General features: G+C 36.1%; 1 protein-coding gene across 1 annotated transcript in view; it reads right to left on the bottom strand.

Moving 5' to 3' along the window:
- Positions 1–3,001: 3,001 nt before the first annotated feature.
- The window catches only part of auh (AU RNA binding protein/enoyl-CoA hydratase), a 65,247-nt gene continuing 41,981 nt past the window's right edge, over positions 3,002–26,267 (bottom strand). The window contains exons 7-10 of the mRNA XM_056466985.1: positions 18,133–18,320; positions 13,694–13,744; positions 8,097–8,144; positions 3,002–3,675 (exon numbers count right to left, since the gene is read on the bottom strand). Of these exons, the coding sequence (XP_056322960.1) occupies positions 3,598–3,675; positions 8,097–8,144; positions 13,694–13,744; positions 18,133–18,320 (365 nt within the window). The 3' untranslated portion in view covers positions 3,002–3,597. The remainder of the gene's footprint in view (positions 3,676–8,096; positions 8,145–13,693; positions 13,745–18,132; positions 18,321–26,267) is intronic.

The following is a 26,267-nucleotide window of genomic DNA, read 5'->3' as shown; positions in this document are numbered from 1 at the left end:
TCATTATTCTAGCATGAATTAGCATGTTGTTAGCATGTTTCTAGCATGACTTAGCATGTTGTTAGCATGATTCTAGCATGTTGTTAACATGTTTCTAGCATGAATTACCATGTTGTTTGCATGATTCTAGCATGAATTAGCATGTTTTAGCATGAATTAGCATGTTTCTAGCATGATTCTAGCATGATTTAGCATGTTGCTAGCATGATTTAACATGTTGTTAACATGATTCTTGCACAAGTTATGATTCTAGCATCCAATAGCATGTTGTTAACATGTTTCTAGCTTGTTGTTAGCATGATACTAGCATGAATTAACATGTTAGCATGTTTCTACCATGAATTAGCATGTTGTTAGCATGTGTGATTGTCATTCACGTGCACGAGCACCGATTTGTCTGCGATTTCTTAAAACCTTTCAGAAAGTCAAAATCAGGGCTAAAATCATGCAGTCTGAACTCGGCATAAGAAAAGCTTGTTTGCTGTGTTTTTTGCAGCTATACATGACAACAGATTGAAAAATGAATGATCCAAAAAAGACGAGTGACGTCTTTAGTCTTGCAAAGTAATTTTACCACAGCTGCTTTACTACTGTTGTTAACTCACTGGGGAGTTTAAAAGACTCTATCTGGCCCCGGTAGTGAGTTTTGTTTTGAGTGCGACCCTTATTTAAGAATTTTCACCCTTAATGTTTCCGTGGCAACGCGTCATGTTTGTCACGTGACACACCGCAGCCACAATAGCGCTGTGACAGATGTATCCCTTTTCTTTAGTTTTTTTTTTTCTCGTTTACATATTCACACGCTTGCTCATCATGTCATCAGCTACCTGATATTCCAATTCACATAGACGTGTAAGTGATCGTGATCTATAAAGTGAGATGGACGTCGTCATATTTACTTGCGGCCACGCGTTTGCCTCATTCCTAAAAGTAGAACACGCAGGATTCAGCACGGAAATTCATCAGTTACTCCCCAAATACAACAAGTAAGTGGCTGGTGAACTTAGAGAAGAATAGATTCAACTTTGTAGTTACCTTCTTTCACTATGTGTATCTGATATGAAAACACATCGGTAGGCCCACACGGAATCTGCACGCGCAGAATTCCGCAGATTTTTAGCTCAGCATTCATTCCGTTTATTTACTTGTGTAAATGTGTGTAAATTTATTTTTATTCCGTTTTTAAATTATTATTATTAATTAATGTCAGTATAATTATTGACTAATATGAAAGTGTTCATATAATTTGCTTACAATACAGTTTGTAGAGTAATATCTGTCTTTTAGTAGAGATATTATATAAAAGACTTGATTTGTTTACCAAATAAAGAGGATCTAGTTGGATTTGCATTGTAAACATTAAATACACGTTAAAAATGTAATACTGTTTAGTTCATATATTAAGGTTTTGGTTATGATTCTCCCAAAATAATTCTGCATAAATCCGCCGATTTTTAGCAAAATTCTGCGCAGAAATATCAAAAAATGTCCGCAGATTGCGTCTGGCCCTACACATCGCAAATTATATTTGATCAGATTGTTAGACTTTCTTGTGTGTTTTACAAACTCTAACTGTATTGTTTTACTAGTACTTGTGTATCTTTACACAACATAAAATAAGCATTAGGTGGTTAAAACGCTGCATGATTGTGATAATTCTGGCTCAGCGCCAGCCAATGCGTCTAAGCTCAGTTTGAATTTTTCACTTGCCGCTTTAAGGGTAAACAAGCTAACGCTAACTTGTCAAGCTGAATAAAGACTAAACACCAGCACCTGGGATTTTACGGTCCTCACTTCAAAACGGAACAAAAGTAGGATTCTTTAGCTATTTACGGTGCTGTTGAACATTCCTCCTCATCCCTGTCTATGAGGCGCCGAACTCTGCATCAGTGCGCGAGAGAGAACTAAAGTGTTTTTTCAATAATCAAACATCCTCTCGTCGCACAACACAGCGAATCGATTATGAAATTCGCTGCCAACTCTTTTAGTAATCGATTTTTATCTATTAAATCGATTCGTTGTTGCAGCCCTAATTCACACCAGGAACGTTTACTTATTTACTTTACTTTTCCTGATGAGTTTCGCTCCAACTTGCTTCAACACACCTGCAGGACGTTTTCAGTATATCTAGTAAGAGCTTGAGTAGCTGGTTCAGGTGTGTTTGATTAGAGTTGAAGCTAAACTCTCCAGGACACCAGCCTTCCAGGACTGAGTTTGGACACCCCTAGTCTAGGGGGTCGAATTGAGATCGCGATCTTTTTTTGATTAATCATGCAGCTCTAGTTGCTTTGTTGAATTAAATAGAGTATAGACAAGTTTAAAAGTTTGATTGCATTAATTACAATTATTCACTACAGCATTTTTAACAATAATCTTTGCGTACACTAGTAAATTCCTTTAGTGCTGTTAAACAAATTAATCACTAATCACGAGCCACACACGGAATCTGCAGATTTCCTCCGATTTTTAGCCCATCATTGATTCTGTTTATTTGTTTGTATTTATATCAGTTTTTAAATTAATTTCATTAATATTATCGACTAATATGAAAGTGTTCATATGATTTATTAACAATACAGTTTGTAGAGTAATATTTTCTGTCTTTTAGTAGATAAATGAGAGACCTGCTTTGTTTACCGAATAAATTACATCTAATTGGATTTGCATTGTAAACATTAAAAAGGTATTATTTTTTATTTTATACATTAAGGTTTTGGTTATGATACTCCCAAAATAATTCCGCATAAATCCACAGATTTTTAACAAAATTCTCAGCAGAAATAGCAAAAAAAATGTCCACAGATTCTGTCTGGCCCTACTAATCACATACAAAAAGTGTGCATTTACGTAATTTTACTGTGTATGTTTATGCGTATGTAAATGTATGTATAGAAAATGTTTTGATTTATATATTACGTTCATAGAAAAACTATAAATATTAAAATGTTAATATTTTGAAATGATGTATGTGCATTTATAAAGATAGTGCATGCAGCTCATGTAAATACAAATGTTTATTTTGTACACGGTTATTCGTTAAACACTAAATTCATTACAACGAAACAGATACTGAGAGTTAATATCCTCAGGGCAAAAACTGGTTAGTTGTTGACTGAAGTACTTATTAACCCACATTTGAAATGAAAGCAGCTTTATTATGAAATAGCGACGATTCCTGGAATCAACAAACCCAAACAGATTTCTTTATGTATTTTCACTTTCATTTAAAATTTTCCATTTTCTCTGTAGTTGACAGAAAACTTCACTGTTCATTTCATGTTCATTCTTAATTATTTAAACTGCAGAGAATAAACAACAACTTTTATATGTTACGTTACAAACAGGTACAACCAAAAGAAAAGTTCATGAGGACAACAAAAGCACAGACCACCCAAACAGAAGTTGATCCACAGATGAAGGATTTCAGCCTTACTCATCACATATTTTGGCTGAAATCCCTGCAGGTTTTACCATCGTCGGGCCGCAGGGGCTCAGCGGCGCTCCTGGAATTTCAGGTATGTGACTCTTTTTGTGACCCGACAACAGTAAAAGGCGATTTAAAGGCAGCTGCATGTAATTGGGATCACTGGGCCGCTTTTACTCGCCCTTAAAGCGAGGAGGACGTTTCTCTTTGAACGCCAGCAAACCTTCCAGCCTGTCTTTAGTCGGGATCACCTAGGAGACAACAGAGGCATATGAGAGTCTTACAGCTAAATATAGTGGATCTGAGTGATCGAGGCCAGCGTCCGCTCTACTTCATAAACTGCATTATGTTAACACACTAAATGGCTAATGACTTAATGATTATATGAAATTATATAATGAAACTAGGTGAAAAGAGAAAGGAATAGGAGCAGGATAAGACCTTGAGCTGGGATTGGAATTTGAGTTAACATGTTAGAGGCAGGGCCGGATAAACATAAGGACTAAGTGGGGCTGAAGCCCCAGGGTCCATGGAAGAAGGGGGCACTTGATTGGCTGAAGAATTAATTTGACGTGGGAAACACCACTTTGCATTACACTTTCTCTCGTTGATAATGTGAAGTATTTCATTTGGTTCGCTGCTGTTCAAAAACAGTGACGCTGGTGCTAAACTGGGGCCCAGAGTGGCTATAGCCCAATCAGAATCTTGAAGAGCCTTATTTTAGATACCATAAGGGTGATCAGATATCCCAGTTTTCCGAGGACAGTCTTATTTTGGCACTACCGCGAGAACTGTCCAGTCAAAGGTAGGCTATACCAAGCTAAATTAAATAATTTTTTTCATTTAAACAGTATTCATCATTGATACACTTGTAGTAACAGAAGCTGGGATAGGCGGATGATAAATGGATTCATAACTGAAGTGCAGTCTCAGCCTTGCGGTGGTTAAAGCTGGACTTAATAAACCAGCACGCTACCGCACAACTTGCATCACACAATACAACCGAGATAGTCTGCAAACAAATCAAATAGCCTACACAAGCAGTTATCTAAATGTCTATAATTGTGGAGTATGTATCTCAAGTAAATACACTCAGTTATGCTTTACAGTGTCTAACTGAATTAGTTAGAAAGCAAACCTTTTTTAATGAATATTTACTTTGCCCCTTTTATGAAAACAACAGAAATAATATAGAGCAATGAAATATTATCGCTGGCTTTCATCAGACAATATTTCTGATGCAATAAATAAGGTAAGGATGCTAGCCTTCTGTAACTCAGAAGACCACAATATTTTGGATAGTAGAAGCATGGATATTAAAGATATCCTATCATTAGGGATTTATGGTCAGCTAAAGTTCTAATTAAACTTTTTAAAGGTGAACCCCTATTTAAAGTATTTATTATAAAGCACTAAGTTAGGAAGCATTGCAAATGTTTTTTGTTTTGCTGATTTTTGCAGCCTGTTTGAACTTTAAATTCAGATTATGTCATTACTTAATTTTGTATACTTGCAGGTCTGTTTTAATAAAATTGAAAAAAATATATAATAATCAAATATAAATCAAATGGTGGAAAATTAGATGATTAATTAGTAAATTATTAATAATACTAATAACAATAATAATAAAAACCAACTCTCTCTCTCTCTCTCTCTATATATATATATATTTATATATTTATTTTTTTTGTTAGGTAAAAAATAAAAGGGGGCCCTTGGATTTGCTCCAGCCCCAGGGCTTTGTGGCGTTTGTCTTTTTTTTTTTTTTATATTATATTATATTATATTATTATATATTGTTTTTATATTATATTCCATATATTTTAGGTAGTCAGGATACTGTTTGAATTTCCTGCATAGTTTGATATAAAAAACATTGTAGTATTTGCTAAGGGTGCACCGTTATATTGACTAGGGTTGTCACGATACTGGAATTCAGTGCCAATTGATACTGAAATTTTTTTAAAAAGTCCATTTAAGCGCTGTCGAGCATGTTCTGAAACAGCGTTGATTTGCCAATGGGTTCACCAGGGATCAACAGAAAGAACTGTCATTGGCAGCGAAGGTCATCGGTTTACCAAACTCACCACTGTTTACAGATACAGGGACACTGAAGCGTTTCAAAGCCACAATTCATCAGTGGATAGCTCGTATGTCAGCTTATAGACAAACCAGCTGATCGACGTGACTTTAAAATGCTCCAGTGTCCCTGTATCTGTGTTTACTTTGTCAACCGATCAGTTTGGTAAACCGATGATCTTCATGGCCAGTCAATTTTGTTGAACACAATGGCAAATCAGCAGTGTTTAAGAACGTGCTCCACAGTGCTCAAATGTTTGCAGGAAATGGACGTTATCCATTTCCATTGTTTTCATTTGCATATATTGTTTGGCCAAGCTATATTTAATTTGAGAACATCTGAATGCCTACTTGAAAAAATAAATAGTTGTTTTCTTGCCTGTTGTGCAGGATTGTAGTGGGAAAAACCGCTAAATGATTTAGGCTAACAAAGTTGATTCATTGAATAAATAAATGCAACATATTTGATAAATAGATTTTAGCATGATTTTTTTTAGATACAATAAAGTAAGCTTAAACGGTTCTTAGGGTCAAAAAATAATGAAGAAACCAGCACATCAAATACTGCAGGAAATGAATAAATCGGACCACAAAATTGTGTTTTCAGTGATCTGCCAAGACGCAATACTGTTTTCACCTATCAAATGTGTGTCTTATGGCCACTTGTGTTAGCATTTAGATGAGGCCTTTTTATCATACTTTTTAATGATCAATGTGATGCTACAGATTAAGTAAATCCAACCTAAATTGCATAAATTTATGCAAGGAAAGCAATAAATAAATTTAAATTATGTGGGTGGCAGGATGGGATGGGTACCGAAACTCTGTACTTTATCGGTATCGGTGCTACATTATAAAAGACAGAAGTATCGATAAGCTCTGACGTTAACGGTTCTGCTATCGGTACTGGAGAATTAATGCTGAATAAACATTACATACAGTAGCATAATTTAATTGATTAACCTTTTCTAATTTGCGATATTAGATATTCGTCTCCACAGTTGGCAATCTCACATGAGAAATGCTTGTGTTTCCGGCGAGCGCGTCAAGTATAAAAGCCTTCACAGTTCTCGGCTGTGCGTGCACTCAGCCGAGGCTCACGACACAGACTCACGCATACACAGCTTGTAAGCTGGACAGCGACAATGCCTGCTGCAACAAACTCAACAAGGTGTTTTCTTGTATGTGAAAGTGGAAACGCAAGCAATCGGGCTAAGTAAAAGTATCTTTCAAAAGTGCATTAACTGCAGAAAGACAAATGGAAAAGTTTTTGACTGCCTAGCTATTTACAGTAACGTTACATCATCCACATAATTATTCCAGCAGTCAATCACCAAAATTAGTATAATATTAATAGTTAAATAAACACACACATTCAGTTACAATGAAAACAGTATTTTTTTTTCTGTAGTAGAATATAAATATATAAATCTTAAACATTAAAAATGCTTGTACATCAGCTGTATTTATAAATATAGCCAGCCTATGAATAGGCTAATAATAAACTACGGTTATAAGAAAAAAAACAGCTTATTTTTACATTGCAAGATGCCCCAAAACTGTATTGAAACACAGTTAACTCCCAAAACACTGTTAACTTATTTATGTGAATGCGTTAATGAAAAATCATGAACATTATCTCATTTAACTGCATTTTGCAACTCATCGAGGGTATTTTCAACTGCAGGGATGCTTGGTTTGCACAATAGACCAAGAAAGGTCTCGACATGGAAAACATGTTGATTTTTTTCCAGAAGAATGGTTAAAAACCAATTTTTTTACAGTAAAATTTTTTTTTTTGTTTTACAATAACTGGTTTAATTTTTTTTTTTTTTTACATGAAAAAAACTTAAAATTTTTTGTTGTTAAATCTGTTCAATTTGTTTTTGTTTTTTCATTAAAAAACACAACAAAAAGTACCGATAAGAGAACTGTTAAAGTACCGAACTGATAAGTGGTATCGATAAAAGTAGTAATACCTTTAAAACCTTAACAATAAACCAACCCTAATGGCAGCTATGATTTCCATTGTAATCTGTATTTTTGGTACAAAACTGTGAAGTTTGAACACCTTGTTTTTGAGTGGGCTTTGCACAAGGTTTCTGATAATCATATGTTCAATCAGTTGTTTGATCTTTTGTGGATGTTTGAACTCATATGGAGAACATGAGTTTACAAAACAAAAGCAATCCAATCTAATGTGTTTTCAGATGCCAACATCTTTCAAATGATCTTTTGTGTTCAACAGAAGAAAGAAACTCATTCAGGTTTGCAAGAAATGGAGGCTGAGTATCTGACAATTTTCATTCTGGAAGGGAACTACTGCTTTAAGGTTAGCTGTTTTCACCAGCTTATTTTCTTTATATAATGTGCTTTTTAGCATATGGAATTTAAACCAATTAGGGTCAATTTGACCTATAAATCACACTTGTAATTCAAGCATCATGTGTGGTTTAAAATATGTTTTATAGATGAATGAGAAGAATGAGGTTTTTACTTGTAGATCCTAATTGTTCTTAATCCTGATATTTTTATACAGCAAAGCCTTATTTAGATTCTCAGATTCATGTAAATTGTCATTGTGCAAACATACCTGAGAATAACATGCTTCTTCAATAGCCAATCCGGTCTTTAAATCCACCTGAAACAAAACAAGAACAACGTCAACATCCATTTGCGTCATTAGTTTTCATCTGCTAAATGTTCATCCGAACCACAGTTACTGTATTAGCTGCTCTTGAGTCTGAATGCCCACACAACACACACTCCTTTCTCCTTGAAGCCGTAGAAACAAACCATCCAATAAACATGCGCGAGCTCCTCATGACAACACAGAATAATGGAGACCTTCTTCTGTAGGTAACCTTTGCATTTCACAAAAAAAAAAACTCATCGCTGGGAAACAACTGAATTTTAAATAAATGGCCTTTGGCATTAAACGCTCAATAGAGCTCTTTCTCCATTTTAACAATGACATCTTTTCTAAAGAAGGTCAGATGAAAACAAGCTTTTAAAATCTGAAATACCTTTTAACAGTAGGACTTGATTAGAAAAAAACAGGCTCAATGCAAAAACATGCCTGTGATGTTTTCGGAAAATTTTAACTGCTACTTTCACATTTCACTTTCAAAGTTTTTTTAAATAATTAACTCTGTTTAGTTTTAACTGAAATAAATGGGTCTCAAAGAAAGTATAAATGACTCGTTTGTAAAAGTTTACTCTGCTCTGATTGGCTTAGTTTGTTTTAACTAGCCACCCCTTTTAAGCTGTGGTCACTAGGCAGACCCCCTAGTTTTTTTTTTTGTTTTTTTTTGTGATCTTTTGTGATAGAAATGACTGATTTTGTGACGGTAATTACAAAAAAATTTGCTAAAAACAAAACAAAAAAAAAAAAAATATATATATATATATATATACACACACATATACATATATATTTTACCATTAGGGGTGGGACATTACAGGTAACTCACGATTAAATCGTGATGATATGTGGCCCACGATAATGATATCACGATTCGCGATTTCTACGATATTCAATATATTGAAAGAAATTTCATCAACGATATACGAGACTGAAAAAGAAAAAAATACCCATAATAAAGAAATCTTATGCATTGATTAATGCCAACATTGTGCAAAGAAATATACATTTGCATAATAACTCACTGGCTGCTGGTCTTAAATGTAAACACTGTACAGTTAGACAGATAAAAGTGCATGAACATTCAAAGACATGAACATTCATTAACATGTGTAAACCATGATACTGAAACGTCAGTGGTAATTTACTGTAAAGTGCTTTATGTAAACCTGGACAGTGGACCCATCAAGACATATTCTTCTTGAGTAGTGATTGTCGGCTGACTTGGTTTGCCATCTGAGAGTAGTTCACCGTGATGGCGAACGAGGTGCATTTGCAGATGTTGCTGTTATACAGTATTTTATCTTTGCAAAGCAGTTCTTGCAGATTGCATAGTTTTATCCAGTGTCTTTCCGTCGACTGTCTCGTAAAACCCGAAGTGTCTCCACACTTTAGAGTGGAAACTATCAGGTGGGTCTTTGATTTGGTTTTCATTATTTTCCACCATTCTTCTCACTACTACTTTTTTCCGCGCTTTTTCTCTGTTGTTAGTTAACTTGTGTTCTTCACTGTGTTCTTGTGTTTTTAACTGCAGGGAACTGAGTTAAATGAAATCATTTACACATAATAACACCAGCCTTACATGCAAAGCACAAATAATGCCCTTAAATTCAGTCATGCCCAGCAGCCGTCATCCTTATACCAATCTCCGTCATTATAAGCTGCTAGCTTTTCTGTCTGTTCCATTGCTGTGTGAGTTAGATGTTTCCTCCCATTTTCTTTTGCTTACCGCACAGGCTGCATAACAATTACGCCCCCCTTCCATGTAACGCCTGGTTTATACTCGACGCATTCGCTAGTTTGCTTGAGTGCGCACGGCGAATTAATTTGAGTTGAATATGAAACATTACAGACATCTTTATGATCTGTGATCATAGAGATAACCAAATGATCAATAATTCTTGGCTTAAAATTGCAACAGCCGTAGGAAAACAGGAAAGTTTTTGTTAAAAAGTTTGGAAAAACCTGATTACACAATAACAGAAATATGTTTTTCCACCATTTATAGGTTTTACACTGATGTACATGTTACAATTTTGAATTTAAAACAATTTAATGGTAGCAAAACTATAATTAAGGAACAAATGATTTCTTTGATAACTGGAAAGGAATATTTGAACCTATCAGTTTACAATATACTGATGCCCTGTTTTTCTAGGCTTTATTGGTGATAATGGTCAGGTATGTTGGACCATTATTGCCATGTAAAATAAAGTCATGTAAAACAATTCATTGCAAACTGAAATAAATATAAGTTGATTATATGGTTTGGAGTTAGATGTTTTATGAGATTATTTACATTTTTTTGTGATTATTTTGCGTTTAAGAATTTTGCAGGATTGAAAAAAAAAGTAAACTTTTTGTTTATTTTTTGTTGGACTCAGCGATCGCGGAATTGCGTAAAACTAAGGGGTCTGGCTAGGGCTGCAACTAACGATTATTTTGATAATCGATTAGTTGGGAGATTATTTTATTTGATATATCAGATTTTACAGAGAAGTAAATACTTTTTAATTATAATCTATTTGAACTATTTAAAACTATAAAAATCGTAAAAAAGACCACATATCAAGTTTAATGATCTTTCATTTTGACATTTTAAACCTTAAATGAAAAACAAATTTGTTTTTGAACAGTAAAACTTCTCCACATATCCAAAATAGAAATAAACAAAAAGCAAGTAGTGTAGTACTCCTATTACGTTCACATTAGAATGTTAGGAACGTCATTTAGGGAATTAGGTCATAAACATCCTTACAATAAGATATGCATTCTTTGACAACAAATTTCTTTATAATTATCAATTTTATCGATTAATTGTTGCAGCCCTAATGGTCACATCCATTGGCTTTCATTATTATGGTTGTCAGCCTCTAAATTGATCAAGTTTCAGGATTTCACTTAAATGGACATGATTGTTGATTACTAAAATGTATTTTAACTAATAAAATGAAGGCCATATAAAAAGTAAACCTAAAAAAAAATCAGTACCACTCCAATTATAAAACATTGGGTGGATTGCATTTCGAAGGGCTCATCCCTATGCCTTAATCACTTCGAAGGTTTCCTTTGAAGGGATTAATGCACAGGCATGAGCCCTTACGAATTGAGTGGTGTGTGATACCAAACAGCTTCCCTGCTCAAAGGATAATTTCCCGAAGTGTACAACAGTTGTATTTTTCCAAATCCTTTACTGCAAAGGGCCCTTCGAAGTGGACAGTTTTGATCAGTTCGGTTTGGAATGACGCTTCAATATGGCCGCCATGATTTTTTCACTCTGTAGTGCCCTTCAGAGGGTAATATATGCTGTTTGGAATGCACCGATTATTACAAGCTTATTGTTGTGAACTGTGAAGGTAGGGAGGTTTAGGGGAGTTTTGCCCACTGGCTATTAATGTACTTGCTCAAATGACTAGATTCAGATGAATTTTAGAGTTACGAACAACAGCTTTAATAATCTGCTGCAGGCTATTAAAACTCTGCCAAAAAGAATCATTCCTATAGGCATGTGTTTCAGATATACACTCTATTTTTCTGTAATGCCATCAACAGAAACTATGCAGAGGTCTTTGCTCTATCAGGCCACTTCCTCTGGGTGGTGTGGTGTTGACAGGCTGGCCTCTGAGGTCAAGCTAATGTCATGAAGCAGACTCTCATTGAGATCTTATATGACAGCTGCACATGACTTCACACACAAACATGCTTTCTCTGGAAAAATTATGGATGTAGCACAGCAGTATATCTTGGGACTGGGTTAGTAATATTAATTTCTTTGTTTATTACTGATACTCATTTTGATAAATAACAAGAATCAATGTTTTATTTTATGCTGTTATCAGATGAATAACAAACGGCTTGCATAGCGCACATCTGATATATTAAAACAGCTTTGTGCTTTTTCGAAATGAAAGAAACGATCAGCTTTCAGATCGTTTCTGCTATCATGAAAGGTAATCAAACATATTTTGACATGCTTTAATGTGGCTTGTCAGAACTCTGTAACACTTTAAATAAATGTTAGCATCAGCAAACATGAAATGACCAGCTCTTCTGTCCTCTTCTCTTTCCGTGTTTCAAAGACATCAATTAACAAAGGTTTAGTGTTCATGAACTCATTAGTCTGCTAGAGAAATTAGCTCTGAAGGGAAGTATTGTGCTAAATATACACATTGTGTTGCATGTTCACTGTGTCTTTACTTGCCTGTCCTTCAGGATCAAATGTATGCTTGATTAAGATTTTCTTGATTAAATTTCTTGATTAAATTCCAAACGTATTTATGCCATTCAAAATGATCATTCAATGTCATTATAAAAACCTTGTGTGCAACTGAACTATTTCCACATAAGATTACTGGTCAATTAGAGACAAAGTTTCTGTGCCATTGACAAGTTTTTACGGCAATCCGTGTTTTAGGCATATTACAGTAAGGGAAGTAGGCATGGGCCTATATAAGATTCTGATGGTATGATAACCATGGATAAAAATAATGCGTTTTCACAGTACCACGGTATTGTGATTACTGCTCTAAATAAGGTACTTTTTAAATGTCTGGGTAAAAAACAAAACCTTTTCCCCCTTTGAACACAATATATTTTATTTTGAGAAACATTTAAAATATTTTTTCAGGCTACAGACTTCTGCTGTCTTAGTTTGTTTTAAAATCACTGATTTCTTTATAATTTAAAATGTCATCTTTGGATATCTTTTCTGCTGAGATACTGTTGTCCAAAAAAAATAATAAAAAACGAAATCTTACCCAAACCTTAGGAATGGTATGACAAAAAATTTTGACGGTTTTAAAACCTTGACTGTTTCAACCCGCGGTATACCTTGAAAACGGTTATCGTCCCATGCCTAAAGGAAAGCCTTAAATCTGGGGGTGAAATATAAGATGATGAAAGAAAGTGAAAGTCAGATTGCGTGTAAAAATGTCACTGTACTATAAAAATGACACTCACACTATAACAAATTAATCCATCCCATCAATGTGGACAAAGATAAAAGTGTTTTATACACATGCAATTTATAAACTATTTATAAACTATATATATTTTTGATGAAACCTATCTGCATTCAAGTACTGAACCCATGAAGATAAAATAAAATTCTTTTTTATTTCATCTTTATAGGTTCACCACTTGAACGCAGAGGCTTAGATCTTTATTTTGGTATATAATATGGTCATATATTTCTAGCAGAAATTATTCTGAGGGCAGTCTAAATTAGGTGAAAGCCATCATAAATGTTGGCGGTGGCTAACTTAAAAATAAATAAATTAATTAAAAAACGCTGGCAGGAAAAGAGTTAAATACAAGGAACACATTTAAAACCCCAATATTAATGTACCAAACTGGTGTTTCTTGTGGAGAACTAACTTAACACAAACAGGTTAAAGTGTCAAAAATATGTCTGATGACGCTTTAAAAACACTTCCCTAATCTGTTTTCACAGTAAACATTAAAGTCACAGACACTCATTAACCACAAACAAAAAAGTACAAGAAAATATTTGTTTGATCAGAAAGTCAAAAACAGTAAAGCCTTACCTCTATTCCCTGGTTGATTGCCAACTTCGCCATTCGTACAGCAATTGGCCCCTGAAAAAAAGCAATCAATAAAAACAATAAGCATGAACACTGACATCTGAACGTTTGATCTGGACCAAACAAGTGGACGTAGAAAGCTAAAAAAAGATGGGTCTTAGTTAATTTCCAATTAGACTCTGATGTGGTTTGACTGAAATAAACATAACATGAACAGAAGATATCTTACACTGACACTACACATGACAAGATTCCAGCGACAAGCGATTTGGCTGTCTGCACCAAATGCAACCACATGACAGAAGCATTTAAATACCAGCCATTCATTTAAATATCAGCCACTGCCCTCCTGACTAAAGGTTATGGGTTATAATCTAATTAATACATATTTAACATTATTAAAAGTACATAAGCTGAGTGGCAGACGTTCACTGACTTTCATTTTCTAACCCTTTGCTAATTATTTAATTTTCAAAATCCAAGGTGAATGATCAGCTGCTGCTTTCAGTAATATGGCAATAAATGTCACGTAAAAGGTTGTTCAAACTCCCATTGGTAGCATTTAGAACTGAATAAAGCACATATTCTGTACCCAAGGAGATAATTGTCATAGTAGTTTATGGTGGTGTTCTGCCACGACAACTAAATAAAAAAAATAGAAATTTTGTGCGCCACTGTTGCAGATTATAGGACAAAAATTAATTTCAAAATGGAAAAAATACCTTTATGTAACTACAGGCTTCGTTGCTTATTGTTAGATATGGTGTTACGCTGCATTTACACTGAAATCTTCTGACCATTTTTGTTTTTTTGAGAAGGGTTTAAACAGAGGTTGGAGGCAGCTCCAAATGGGCAGGTCAGCTCCAAGGAGGTAGGTCTTGAGCTCCAAGTGGGGTGTACAAACCTCCTGGAGTTGTCATTTATTTAATGTCTTATACATGACACAGTGTCCAACCTATTGTGTCTTATGAAAGTCTACACCAACCCCAACCTTAAAACCAAGTTCACAGTAACCTGTTGTATTTTATTAATGTCTGCTACACCTACACCAACTCTAAACCCAGCTTACTTGAGGTGTAATCCCTTCCACTTGGAGGTCTCCAGGCTGCAGCGATAACCCCCTTACTTGGTAAGCGTGGTGTATTCTATAGACAGTTGCAATTGACATGATTCTCGCAAGATATCGTACAGGCAGTTCACATATCAAACTCAAGTTCCTTATTTTAAATGTAGACAAGCGGCAAGCATGCGCTAATAAGGAGAGAAAGCAGCACCCATTGCACTTTCCGGACATTTTGACATGACGTGAACACCCTCGTAAACAACAACAGGGGACATACAGCAGATCCTGATCTTGCTTCTTGGTATGGCTGTTTGTCACAAGACGACAACAAGCTTTGTTTGAGCTTGGGTCATTCATTGCTGCACATCATCATTTGTATTACTACAGTGTCATGTTTGAAATGTGTCTAAAATGAAGAGGAAGCTGTCTGAAAGGGATGTCCAGGTGTTAACCCAGGTTGTATCCCTAAAACATAAAACCACAGCTGCCCAACTCTCTACAGAATTAAAAACCTCTCCTATTTCCACCAAAACTGTTTGTTGGGAGCTCCACATGGTCAATAAACATGGCTGGGACGCTAAAGCCAAACCTTTGGTCACTCATATAAATGCCAAATGTGAGTTTCAATGGGGCCAGCAGTGAAAATCTTGCACTATGGTCCACCTTCACCGTCTTTCCCACATCCGGGAGAGTTATGGTGTGGAGAAGCCCCAAAGAAGCGTACCACCCAGACTGTTGCATGCCCAAAGTGAAGCATGGGGGTGGATCAGTTATGGTTTGGGTTGGAATATCATGGCATTCCCTAGGCCCAATACTTGTGCTAGATGGGCGCATCACTGCCAAGTACTACAGAACCATTCTTAAGGGCCATGTGCACCCAATGTTTCAAACATTGTATCCTGAAGGTGGTGCCATGTGTTAGGATGATAATGCACACAGCAAGACTGGAAACAGAGTTGTTTGATAAACATGAAAGTGAAGTTGAAGAGTTGAGCCACTTTGGGGTGTTTTGGAGGAGTGAGTCAGGAAACGTTTTCCTCCACCAGCATCAAATAGTGACCTGGCCACTATTCTGCAAAAAGATTGGGTTAAAAATCCCTCTGGTCTCTGTACAGGACTTGTATCTCTAATTCCAAAGACAAATTGGTGCTGTATTGGCCGCAAAAGGAGGCCCTAAACCATACTAATGAAATACACTGGTGAAAAACCAGGCATTGCAGTTTCATTGTACAACCCCAGTATCTGCTAAAAGTCCAAATTTAGAAGTGGCTAGGAATGGATACAAATAACAAATTTAAAAAATGTTTTTACGCCAGTGCCAGTCAATGGACCAAAAACTGCAGAAAACAGGAGTCTGAAATGTGTGGCGCCTTGAAGCAGATTTTCTGTGTATGACATTTTATAACATCCTTAACATTTTTCAGCTGATAAAAATTCCATCACATGTACAGTATGGACACACACAATGAGCACATTCAGCCCCAGCACACAGCTTCGTTTCGGATGTTTGGGCAGTGTGAATGCCAAGTAAACCAGGACTAAATGTATTTTTCCCTTTTTTGGGGGTTAAAAACAAACAAACTGTTGGATGCGAATGCCAAGACTGCAGGATTTTACCCCTGATTTTGACTCACCAACAGGTTTTAAGAAATCGCAGACAAATGCCTGAAATCACACAGTGTGAACTATCAAAGACACGATCTGAGAGAATCACAGATGAGCCGCCGACACCCATGAAATATTTGGTATGCTAAATATCTATAATATTCAAATCATGCCGTGCGAATTGTGTTCTGATTGAAAATAACATCTGCAATTACCTACGGCCAATGAGTTATGGTGTGGAGAAGCCCCAAAGAAGTGTACCACCTAGACCAGGGGTGACCAACCCTGTTCCTGGAGATCGACCTTCCTGCAGATTTCAGTTGCAACCCATATCAAACACACCTGCCTGTAATTATCAAGTGCTGTTCAGGTCCTAATTAATTGCTTCAGGTGTGTTTGATCAGGGTTGGAGCTGAACTTTGCTGGAAGGTTGATCTCCAGGAACAGGGTTGAGCACCACTGACCTAGACTGTTGCATGGCCATAGTAAAGCATGGGGTGGTTCAGTGATATTTTGGGCTGGAATATCGTGGCATTCCCTTGGCCAGTGGTTCTCAAACTGTGGTACGTGTACCACTAGTGGTACAAGGGCTTCCTTCAAGTGGTACGCAGAGGAATCCAATATGTACATGCAACATATATTTCAAAATTTATCAAAAATGGTTCATATATGAATATGATGACATACAGTATAGCCTATATTTATGAGGTCCAAGAAACATTTCCAGGTTTTGATGAATAGGATACTAAAGGTTAACACTTTACATTTAAGTACAGGAGTTTTTTTAAGAACAGTAGCATACTATTTTTAATGAACTTTTAAAAGCACATTTTAATTGAAACGTTGGCATTTTATTTTGTTTGTTTTTGTTACATATAAGCACAATACAGTGTTAATGTTCTAAGTATTTATAATATACAAAGTGGCTGATAATAATAAATATTCTTAATAATAGTAGTTAATCTGCCATGTTTTTAAACTGTGCAGAGCTGTAGATGCTTTGCTGGGCCGACTACGCTACTGTATTTCAATACTGGTAATTATGGTGGTACTTGGAGGGACAATTTTTTCTTGATGGTACTTGATGAAAAAAGTTTGAGAACCACTGCCCTAGGCCCAATGCTTGTGCTAGATGGGTGCGTCAGGACTACTAAACCATTTTTAAGGGCCACGTGTACCCAATGTTTAAATCGGCGATTCCAACCATGCTGTGTGAAATGTGTTCTGATTGAAAATAATATCTGCAATTACCGACAGCCAATGAGAGAGCAGCATCCCCTAATATGGGTATCTGCAGGCCAGCGTGAGGTTGGGGAAGGTAAGGGCTTCTTTTTAGTCTATTTGGACCCAAGAAATGGAGGAAAAACTAGTGAAAATTTGTCAGGAGCACCCGTGTCTGTTTGACGAGTTATCTAAAAAAATACCACTACCGGGTCGAAAAAGAAAAAAGTTGAATTGCTAATTCCCTTCAAAATCCAGCTGAACAAAAAAATTTTTTTTTACATTTTCTACCCTACTAAAGACTTCTTTCTTATTATGTAGTTAAAAACCAAAGATATACTATATGACATTATGTTGTTTTCATGTCACTTAACGTGTTTGGTTGCAAGATGTTGTTTGTGGACCCAGACAAAGCTGTTGGTGATTCTCCTATTGTAAAGTCATGCAGTGTGAAACCCCCTGTCCCCCATCCATCTTGCAGTATGAAAACATCCATGACACGACTATTTTGAAATTCAAGCAGTCTGAATTCGGCATAAGTGTCTCTTCATACCTGAGGGATGAATTCCCGAGCAAGATCCAGAGCTCTCAGATACGCAGCATCTCCACTTTTATTCTGCTCCACAGCATGATTCACCAGGCCGAGACTCTTGGCTTCTTCACCGTTCAACACTCGTGCCGCAAATATCAGCTCTTTTGCTATCGACACTCCTACAGTTCGTGGCAGACGTTGAGTTCCTCCTACAGACACAATACAAAGCAATATTTCATTAAGCTTCTTTAAAGTCCGCATAAACCTGAAGTTTCTGCAGACTTTTATTTCAGTACGATGATGTATTTACCTAATGAAACAGAATACTGAGTAGGGGGCAGGGTTTTATTTATGTGCTTCTCTCATCTTTCGTTTGCAGCAAACTAACAGTTGGAGGGGTGTTGTGAAACATCTGTCAAACTGACATCAGAGAATTACTGCAGTCCCAGAGCAGAAGCAAATAGTTAGATTTTGGTTAAAGATTACCCAAAAAAAGCAGTTTTTTTTCCAGTGGATTAAAGTTTTATGCTGTGTTCACACCAGACGTGGCATGCTCGAATAAATTGCGCCATTTGCATGTAATTAAATGCATGAACATTTTCAGCTTGCTTCATTTGCGCATCAAATTCGCTTCATAATAGAAGCAAGTTGAGTGACTCTAGTTTCATTGCTACATGGCTAACATGGATTTTATTAAGAGAGTAGCTGTGCTTTATGAAGACTGAAAAACAGCGTAAATTCATTCGGCGCCATGTCTGAGTGCACTAAATCCTTTCAGAGGTGCACCCAGCTCTGTGAGTTCATCAACTTCTCCAAAAACTGTACCTGGATGATGGAAGCTTTCAGTGGTGCTTCCGGCTGAGCTGAGTCTATTGGCCTGTACAGTCACCGGATCCAATTATTATTGAGCCACTTTGGGGTGTTTTGGAGGAGTGAGTCGGGAAACGTTTTCCTCCACCAGCATCAAATAGTGACCTGGCCACTATTCTGAAAGAAGTTTGGGTCAAAATCCCTCTAGTCTCTGTACTGGACTTGTATCTGTTATTCCCAAAACGAATTGGTGCTATATTGGCCACAAAAGGAGCTGTTGTCTGGTGCCCGGCAGGATGATTTCCCCTCAGGACAACAACTGCATGTGCTACGTCATATTCACACCCTAGAAGAGCAAGCTCCTGATTGGTTAACGCCGTATAAATGTCTGCTAAAGCACTGCAGGATGTCTATTCGCGTCTTTGCATTGACTTGACATGTAAATCACTCACGCTTAATTCTTCATCTGCGCCTGATGTGAACGCACCATTAGATTAAAGTTTTTTGTTTTACCCAAAACAAAAATTATGTTATTACCCTCATGTCATTCCAAACCCTCGATACCCTTGTTCGTCTTCAGAACACAAACTTTTATATTTTAGTTTAAATCAGAACTCCCTCATCCTCCATAGACAGCAATGGTCCTGACTTAAAAGTCCAGAAATATACTTAAATATGTGTATTACTTCCTCTGTTTAAAACAAAGCACCTGCGTATCAGAGTGCGACATATAAACATGCACCATATACTGACACTAAGAAGAAACTGCTAAATAATGTAGATATTTTTGTCATATGTGCACACAAAAGTATTCTTGTAGCTTGATAATAATCAAGTTGTACCATTGAAGACATAAACTGTTTTGGGGAATTTGTTTGTACCTTTTTGGAATTTGAACGAGTCTGGAACTTTGCTATCTATGGAGGTTGAGGGAGCTCTCTGATTTCAACTAAAATATCTTAATTTTGGTTCTAAATATGAAACGAGGTCTCAGGGATAGGGCTGCACGATTCTGGCTAAAATGTCTAATATGATTTTTTTTTTTGCTTAAAATCAAGATCACGATTTTCTCATGGTTCTGTAGATCTAAAAAAAAAGGTTATTATTGGTAGGCTATTATTATTATTGTTTTAACTATGTCAGAATCATATTTTTCTTTTTAGGGCATCTGATTAAAAAGCAAAAAGGCAAGTGTTACAGGTGAATTCTGACATACACGTTCACACACACAAAACTTGCAAAGTGCCAATTGCAAGTAAAACTAAGCATTGGTGAATATTTAAAGCATTGTCAGTGACCAGTTGGTAGGTAAATCTCTATTTTGATAACATTTCCATATCTGAGAGCAGACCATATCGGATTATAATGTCCCAGCACAGAGAGAGCAGATCTTAACAGAAAAGTACATCGGCTTCTTGCCTGGGGTGCAAGAGCAGCATTAGAGGAAAGGGAACACTTAAACAGCACAATGTAACTCCAAGTCAATCACACTTCCGTGAGACCAAACTGCCCTCTAAGAAAGCAACATTGATTGACAATCATTTTGACATGCTGTTGTGCAAATGGAATAGACAACAGGGGGAAATTAGAGGGAATTAGCAAGACATCCCCTATAAAGGAGTGGTTCTGCAGGTGGTGGCCACAGACCCCTTTTCAGTTATGCTTTCTGGCTGATGTTTTGGTCACTTTTGAATGCTGGTGGTGCTTTCACTCTAGTGGTAGCATATCAACCAACACAAGTGGCTCAGGTAGTGCAGCTCATCCAGGATGGCATATCAATGCAAGTTGTGGCAAGAAGGTCTGCTGTGTCTGTCAGCATAGTGTCCAGAGCATGAAGGCGCAACCAGGGGACAGGCTAGTCCATCAGGAGACGTGGAGGAGGCCGTACGATGGCTCAACCCAGCAGCAGGACAACCACCTCCAGTAGGCCACAAATAGTCTGCTCAAACAGTCAGTAACCGACTCCATGAGGGTGGTATGAGGGCCCGACATTGACAGGTGGGGGTTGTGCTTACAACCCAGCACCATGCAGGGCATTTGGCATTTGCCAGGGAACACCAAGATTGGCAAATTCACCACTGGCGCCCTGTGCTCTACACAGATGAAAACAGTTTCACACTGAGCACATGTGACAGACGTAACAGAGTCTGAAGAAGCCGTGGAGAATGTTATGCTGCCTGCAACATCCTCCAGCATGACTGCTTTGGCAGTGGGTTAGTAATGGAGTGGGGTGGTATTTCTTTGGAGGGCCACACAGTCCTCCATGTTGTTGCCAGAGATAGCCTGACTGCTATTAGATACCGAGATGAGACCCTTGGAACGCTGGTGAGACCATATGTCGGTGCGGTTGGCCCTGGGCTCCTCCTAATGCAAGACAATGCTAGACCTCATGTGGCTAGAGTGTGTTAGCAGTTCCTGCAAGATGAAGGCATTGATGCTATGGACTGGTCCGCCCATTCCACAGATCTGAATCCAATTGAGCACATCTGGGACATCATGTCTCGCTCCATCCATCATTGTGCTGCGATAGACTGTTTAAGAGTTGACGGATGCCATCTAATCAGGAGCATGTCCAGGTGTTGTAGGGAGGTCTACACAAAGTACTAAGCCTCATTTTTACTTGTTTTAAGGACATCACATTAAAGTTGGATCGGCCTGTAATGTGTTTTTCCACTTCAATTTTTAGTGTGACTCCAAATCCAGACCCCCATGGGTTAATTAAATTGATTTTCGTTGATAATGTGATTATGTAAAAGACAAAGTATTTAATAAGAATATTTCATTTATTCAGGTCTAAGAGATGTTATTTTGTTTGTGTGTGCGTGTGTATATGTGTGTGTGTATGTATGTATGTATGTATGTATATATATATATATACACACACACAGTTGAAGTCAGAATTATTAGCCCCCGTTTATTTTTTTTTCCCCAATTTCTGTTTAACGGAGAGATTTTTTTTTCAACACATTTCTAAACATAATAGTTTTACTAACTTATTTAGTTCATAATTATTAGCCCTTTAAGCTATTTTTTCCCACTGTCTACAGAACAAACCATCGTTTTAAAAACTTGCCTAACTACCCTAACCTGCCTAGTTAACCTAATTAACCTAGTTAAGCCTTTAAATGTCACATTAAGCTGTATAGAAGTGTCCTAAATAATATCTAGTCAAATATTATTTACTGTCATCATGGAAAACATAAAATAAATCAGTTATTAGAAATGAGTTAGTAAAACTATTATGTTTAGAAATGTGTTGAAAAAAAATCTGCTCTCCGTTAAACAGAAATTGGGGGGGGGGGGATGGGGGGGATAAACAGGGGGGCTAATAATTCTGACGTCAACTGTATATATATATGCCTATGTCCAGCTTTACAATCTTAAAAGTATAAAAGTATCAATTTGAAGACCAAACATCTTAGCATCTTAAGACCAAACATCTTAGCTTTGTATGGTTCGATTTTCTGCTGCAACAATTCGTGGTGGAAGAGAAACACTCATGATCTGCGTTTCATCACTGATGAGCTTGATCTTCAGAAGCACTAATGGTTATTACATTGAACATGAATATTGAGACTGTGTCTTGAAAGTGACTGGCATAAATTACTGGTTGCCCCACTTGTTTCTGGGAGCCTTCATTTAATTCAATTTGCACACAGCATTTAGTTTCTTCAACTAAACAGTGCACAATTCACCTGACAGTTACAGTCACGATCAACACACAGAGAAATGCATGCAATTACAGCCACTATACTCATTTCTAAGAAATCTCTACAAGGAAACGTTCTAACTAAATTTTATGCAAAACATATTTGTATTTGAGAATCTGAAGCTAAACGTGCTCATGATTGACTTTAAACTTTAAACAATTGATGGAATCTCATCTATTCAACTGCAGGAAATGAACTTCGCTGATATCTACAGTATGTTGAAAACACTGTACCAGTTTTACTAGATTGCATGGTAAATATATATATATATATATATATATATATATATATATATGTACTAAAGGTCAATGCTTTTCATTTTAAATAATGCTTCTTATTTAACACTTTTGTTTTTGTGGAAATCGTACATCTTTATTGCATTCTTTAACAAAGAGAAAGGTCAAAATACCTGCATTTATTTGAAACAAATGTTCTGTATGTCAACTATTGTTAATTCAACATGTATTTTCTGAATAGCATTATATTTTATAGATGAATATTTTTTAAATATTGGACTTTTGCATTATTAGTAAGGTTAAAAAATTGCAAAAATGACCATGCTTTCTAATGAGCAAAACACATCAACAATAAATAAAATAATGATATTAACAATATCATTTAATAAATAAAGCAAGTGTTTTAGTAGACAACTAAATAAGCACCCCAGCAATACTTAAAAAAAAGTTTTTTGAGTAGAAAAATCAGCATATTAGTGTGATTTCTGAAGGATCGTGTGACTAAAACCTGAAGAGATGATGCTCAAAGTTTTCCATCACATGAATAAATGACAAAAGAGGTGATTTCAATTGTAATGCACAATGCTTCTGTTGGTTTGACAGCTTCTTTTGTTTTGTTAGTGGATTCAAATAGAGGATTTAATGTTTATGTATACTGCAAATGAGCAATTAAAATTTTAGTTTTGTTGAGCATGGATGACGATTAAGAAACAATTAAACAACAATTAAATTAAACATTAAAATCTTTCTTAAATTATTCTCTTATATGCAAATAAAAGGTATGTGAGGGCTTCAGACATATGCCGATAGTCAATAATTCAATATACTGTGCTAAAGAACATGCACAATATTAATAACGTGGGCACTTTGAAATGCTGTCAATAATTATGTATTATTTAAGAATTTCTTCATTATTCATAATTATTTAGAGTGATTTTTTAAGAATATTCAGAGTCTTGGTTTTTCATCAGCACTAAATGCGTAAATTCTCAACAGGCGATTTCATTTCAAACATTAGCATTTTCACATGTTAATCTGACCTACGACATTGTAAAACTTCACAAATAGTCACAGCAGTTTCAAACTAATTTCGAGAGGAGCACATGATATGATTGATCACTGCTGGTCTGCCATATGTAATCAGCGATAAACCAATCAGATTAATCCAAGCCTACAATAAATAGCCCAACTCCACCCTATTTACCTTATGTTTGTTTTGAAGAATCCTGCCTATCACCCCTCCCCCCTTTCCTACTTTCCCAGGGGGAGCTCTCGAGACCTACCTGATCTTAATTGGAGGCCCTTTTTATGCTAAATGTTAATTATCTCTAGTGGTGTAAAGCAATTAATTACAAATACTCAAATTACTGTAATTGAGTAGTTTTTCTCAGGAATTGTAGCTTACTAAGTAGTTTTAAAAATGTGTCCTTATACTTTCCCTTGAGTACATTTTTAGTGCAGTATTAGTACTTTTACTCCACTACTTTCCTTCAACCTGCAGCCACTACTTTATTTTTCTTGTCTATGGGGATTAGAAAACTAAAGTCCTGTGATTCCTGTCCAATCAAATTACACATAGAAGATAAAAATCGCATCATAATGACCTACCTTAAGTCATGTGCGATTTATAAATGCAGCAAACTGTTTGGAAGCATTAAAAGTGTCCAAGAAGATGTCCAAAATCTTTACACGCATTGACCTAGAGACTGTTTAGATGCATGTCACTGGTGAGAAGATGGCGGATGTTTAATGTATGATGACCGAAATGGCATTAAACACCCAGCAGGCACAAGATGTCAACATGACATCATATAGATGTTGTACCCCAACGTTGTTGGGATGTCGCATTTTGTTTGGAAATGTCAGGCCTACTTCAATGTCCAACATCCAACCTAAAATCAACCAAATATCAATGTCTATTGATGTTACAGCTTGACCTTGTGTTGACGTTACCACTATGACGTCTATGAGACGTTGGATTTTGGTTGCCATACCTGATGAATAAATGTCATATTTGACGTCAATATGACGTTGGTTTAAGATATTGGCTTGATGTTGGATTTGATGGATTTGATGCTCGTTATTGGACATCAAAATAACATCCTTAGACGCTGACTAGACCTTGAATTTTGGTCACCTGACGTCAAAAACCTAAATCTAACATAATATCAACATCTTATGAGATTGTTTGCCTGCTGGGCTATAACTAAATGCACTACAGAATGTTACGTTTACACACATCCACAAATTACGTGTAAATGCATCAGCTTTTTACAGCATAATACTCACTACTCTTGAGTACTTTTGAAAGGTCTTGTTTTTACTCATACTTTGAGTAATATTTACAACAGATACTTTTACTCTACTTGCACTACAGTTTTAGGCAAGTAATGGTACTTTTACTTAAGTATGATTTTTCAGTACTCTTTACACCCCTGATAATCTCCCAATATATGTTAATTATTAATGTCAATCAATCTCTGAGCTTTGGGTTCTCTCCCGGGACAGCACGTCAAACCTGCTATTAATATCAAGCTATATCTAAGTGTGAACTTTTGAAATATGTCTTTTGTTCATGAACTCTACAGTAAGGCTCTATTTGTTAACATCAGTTAATTTAAAGTCAATGTAATGACAACTCTAAAGCATCTATTAATCTTGAGTGATGTTAATTTCTTAGTTAATTCCTAATAACACATTCAAATCAAAAGCTGTAATGGTTTTATGTAAATAAGTTAATTACTAATAAAATTCAGTACATATAACTATAATAATGCCATTTCTTACTGCTGATTTTAATGCATGTTTAGTCATGAGTCTTTATTGTACCTTATAATCCTTTTTCCAATTTAATTTAGTTGAATTTGTTTACTCTGAACATGTATATACAAAAAAGCAATACACTGAGTTTTTAGGTAAGTGCAAAAATCAAAAATAGTTTAACAGGTCTATTTCCAACCCTTATAAATTGGCCTTAATATATAGAGTTGGTTTAGAGTAGGGTTGTGATAGTGAATGTATCCCACTGGTTAACCGGCATATGGAAGCACAGGTAATACCAATACAAATCATGTGCACTATTTAATTATTTTTACTTTCGATTGACTAAAAACTGGGCATCAATTGCTTGTGTCAACAACAACAAAAGAATACATAAACATAATTCACTTATTTTATCAAGAATATTCACAAACTTTATAATAATTTCTTTAGGTTTTTTTGCTTGTTTTTTGTCTCCCTCTACTCTCTTGAGGTGCGCTGAGTGTCCTCTTCTGCCGAGGATAAGCGCTTCTTCCTCCACCACCCTACTGCTGTCCTCAACATTAGTCTTAAGGTAGTTTTTACATGGGATATGTCAGTACTGTTTAATTCAGTTTTGATGGGAAAAATGTGGAAACTG

Source organism: Danio aesculapii, chromosome 10 (assembly GCF_903798145.1).
Source record: "Danio aesculapii chromosome 10, fDanAes4.1, whole genome shotgun sequence".
NCBI classification, from domain to species: Eukaryota; Metazoa; Chordata; class Actinopteri; order Cypriniformes; family Danionidae; genus Danio; species Danio aesculapii.
The sequence above is the reverse complement of the archived record's forward strand: the minus strand, read 5'-3'. Positions and strand labels throughout refer to the sequence as shown.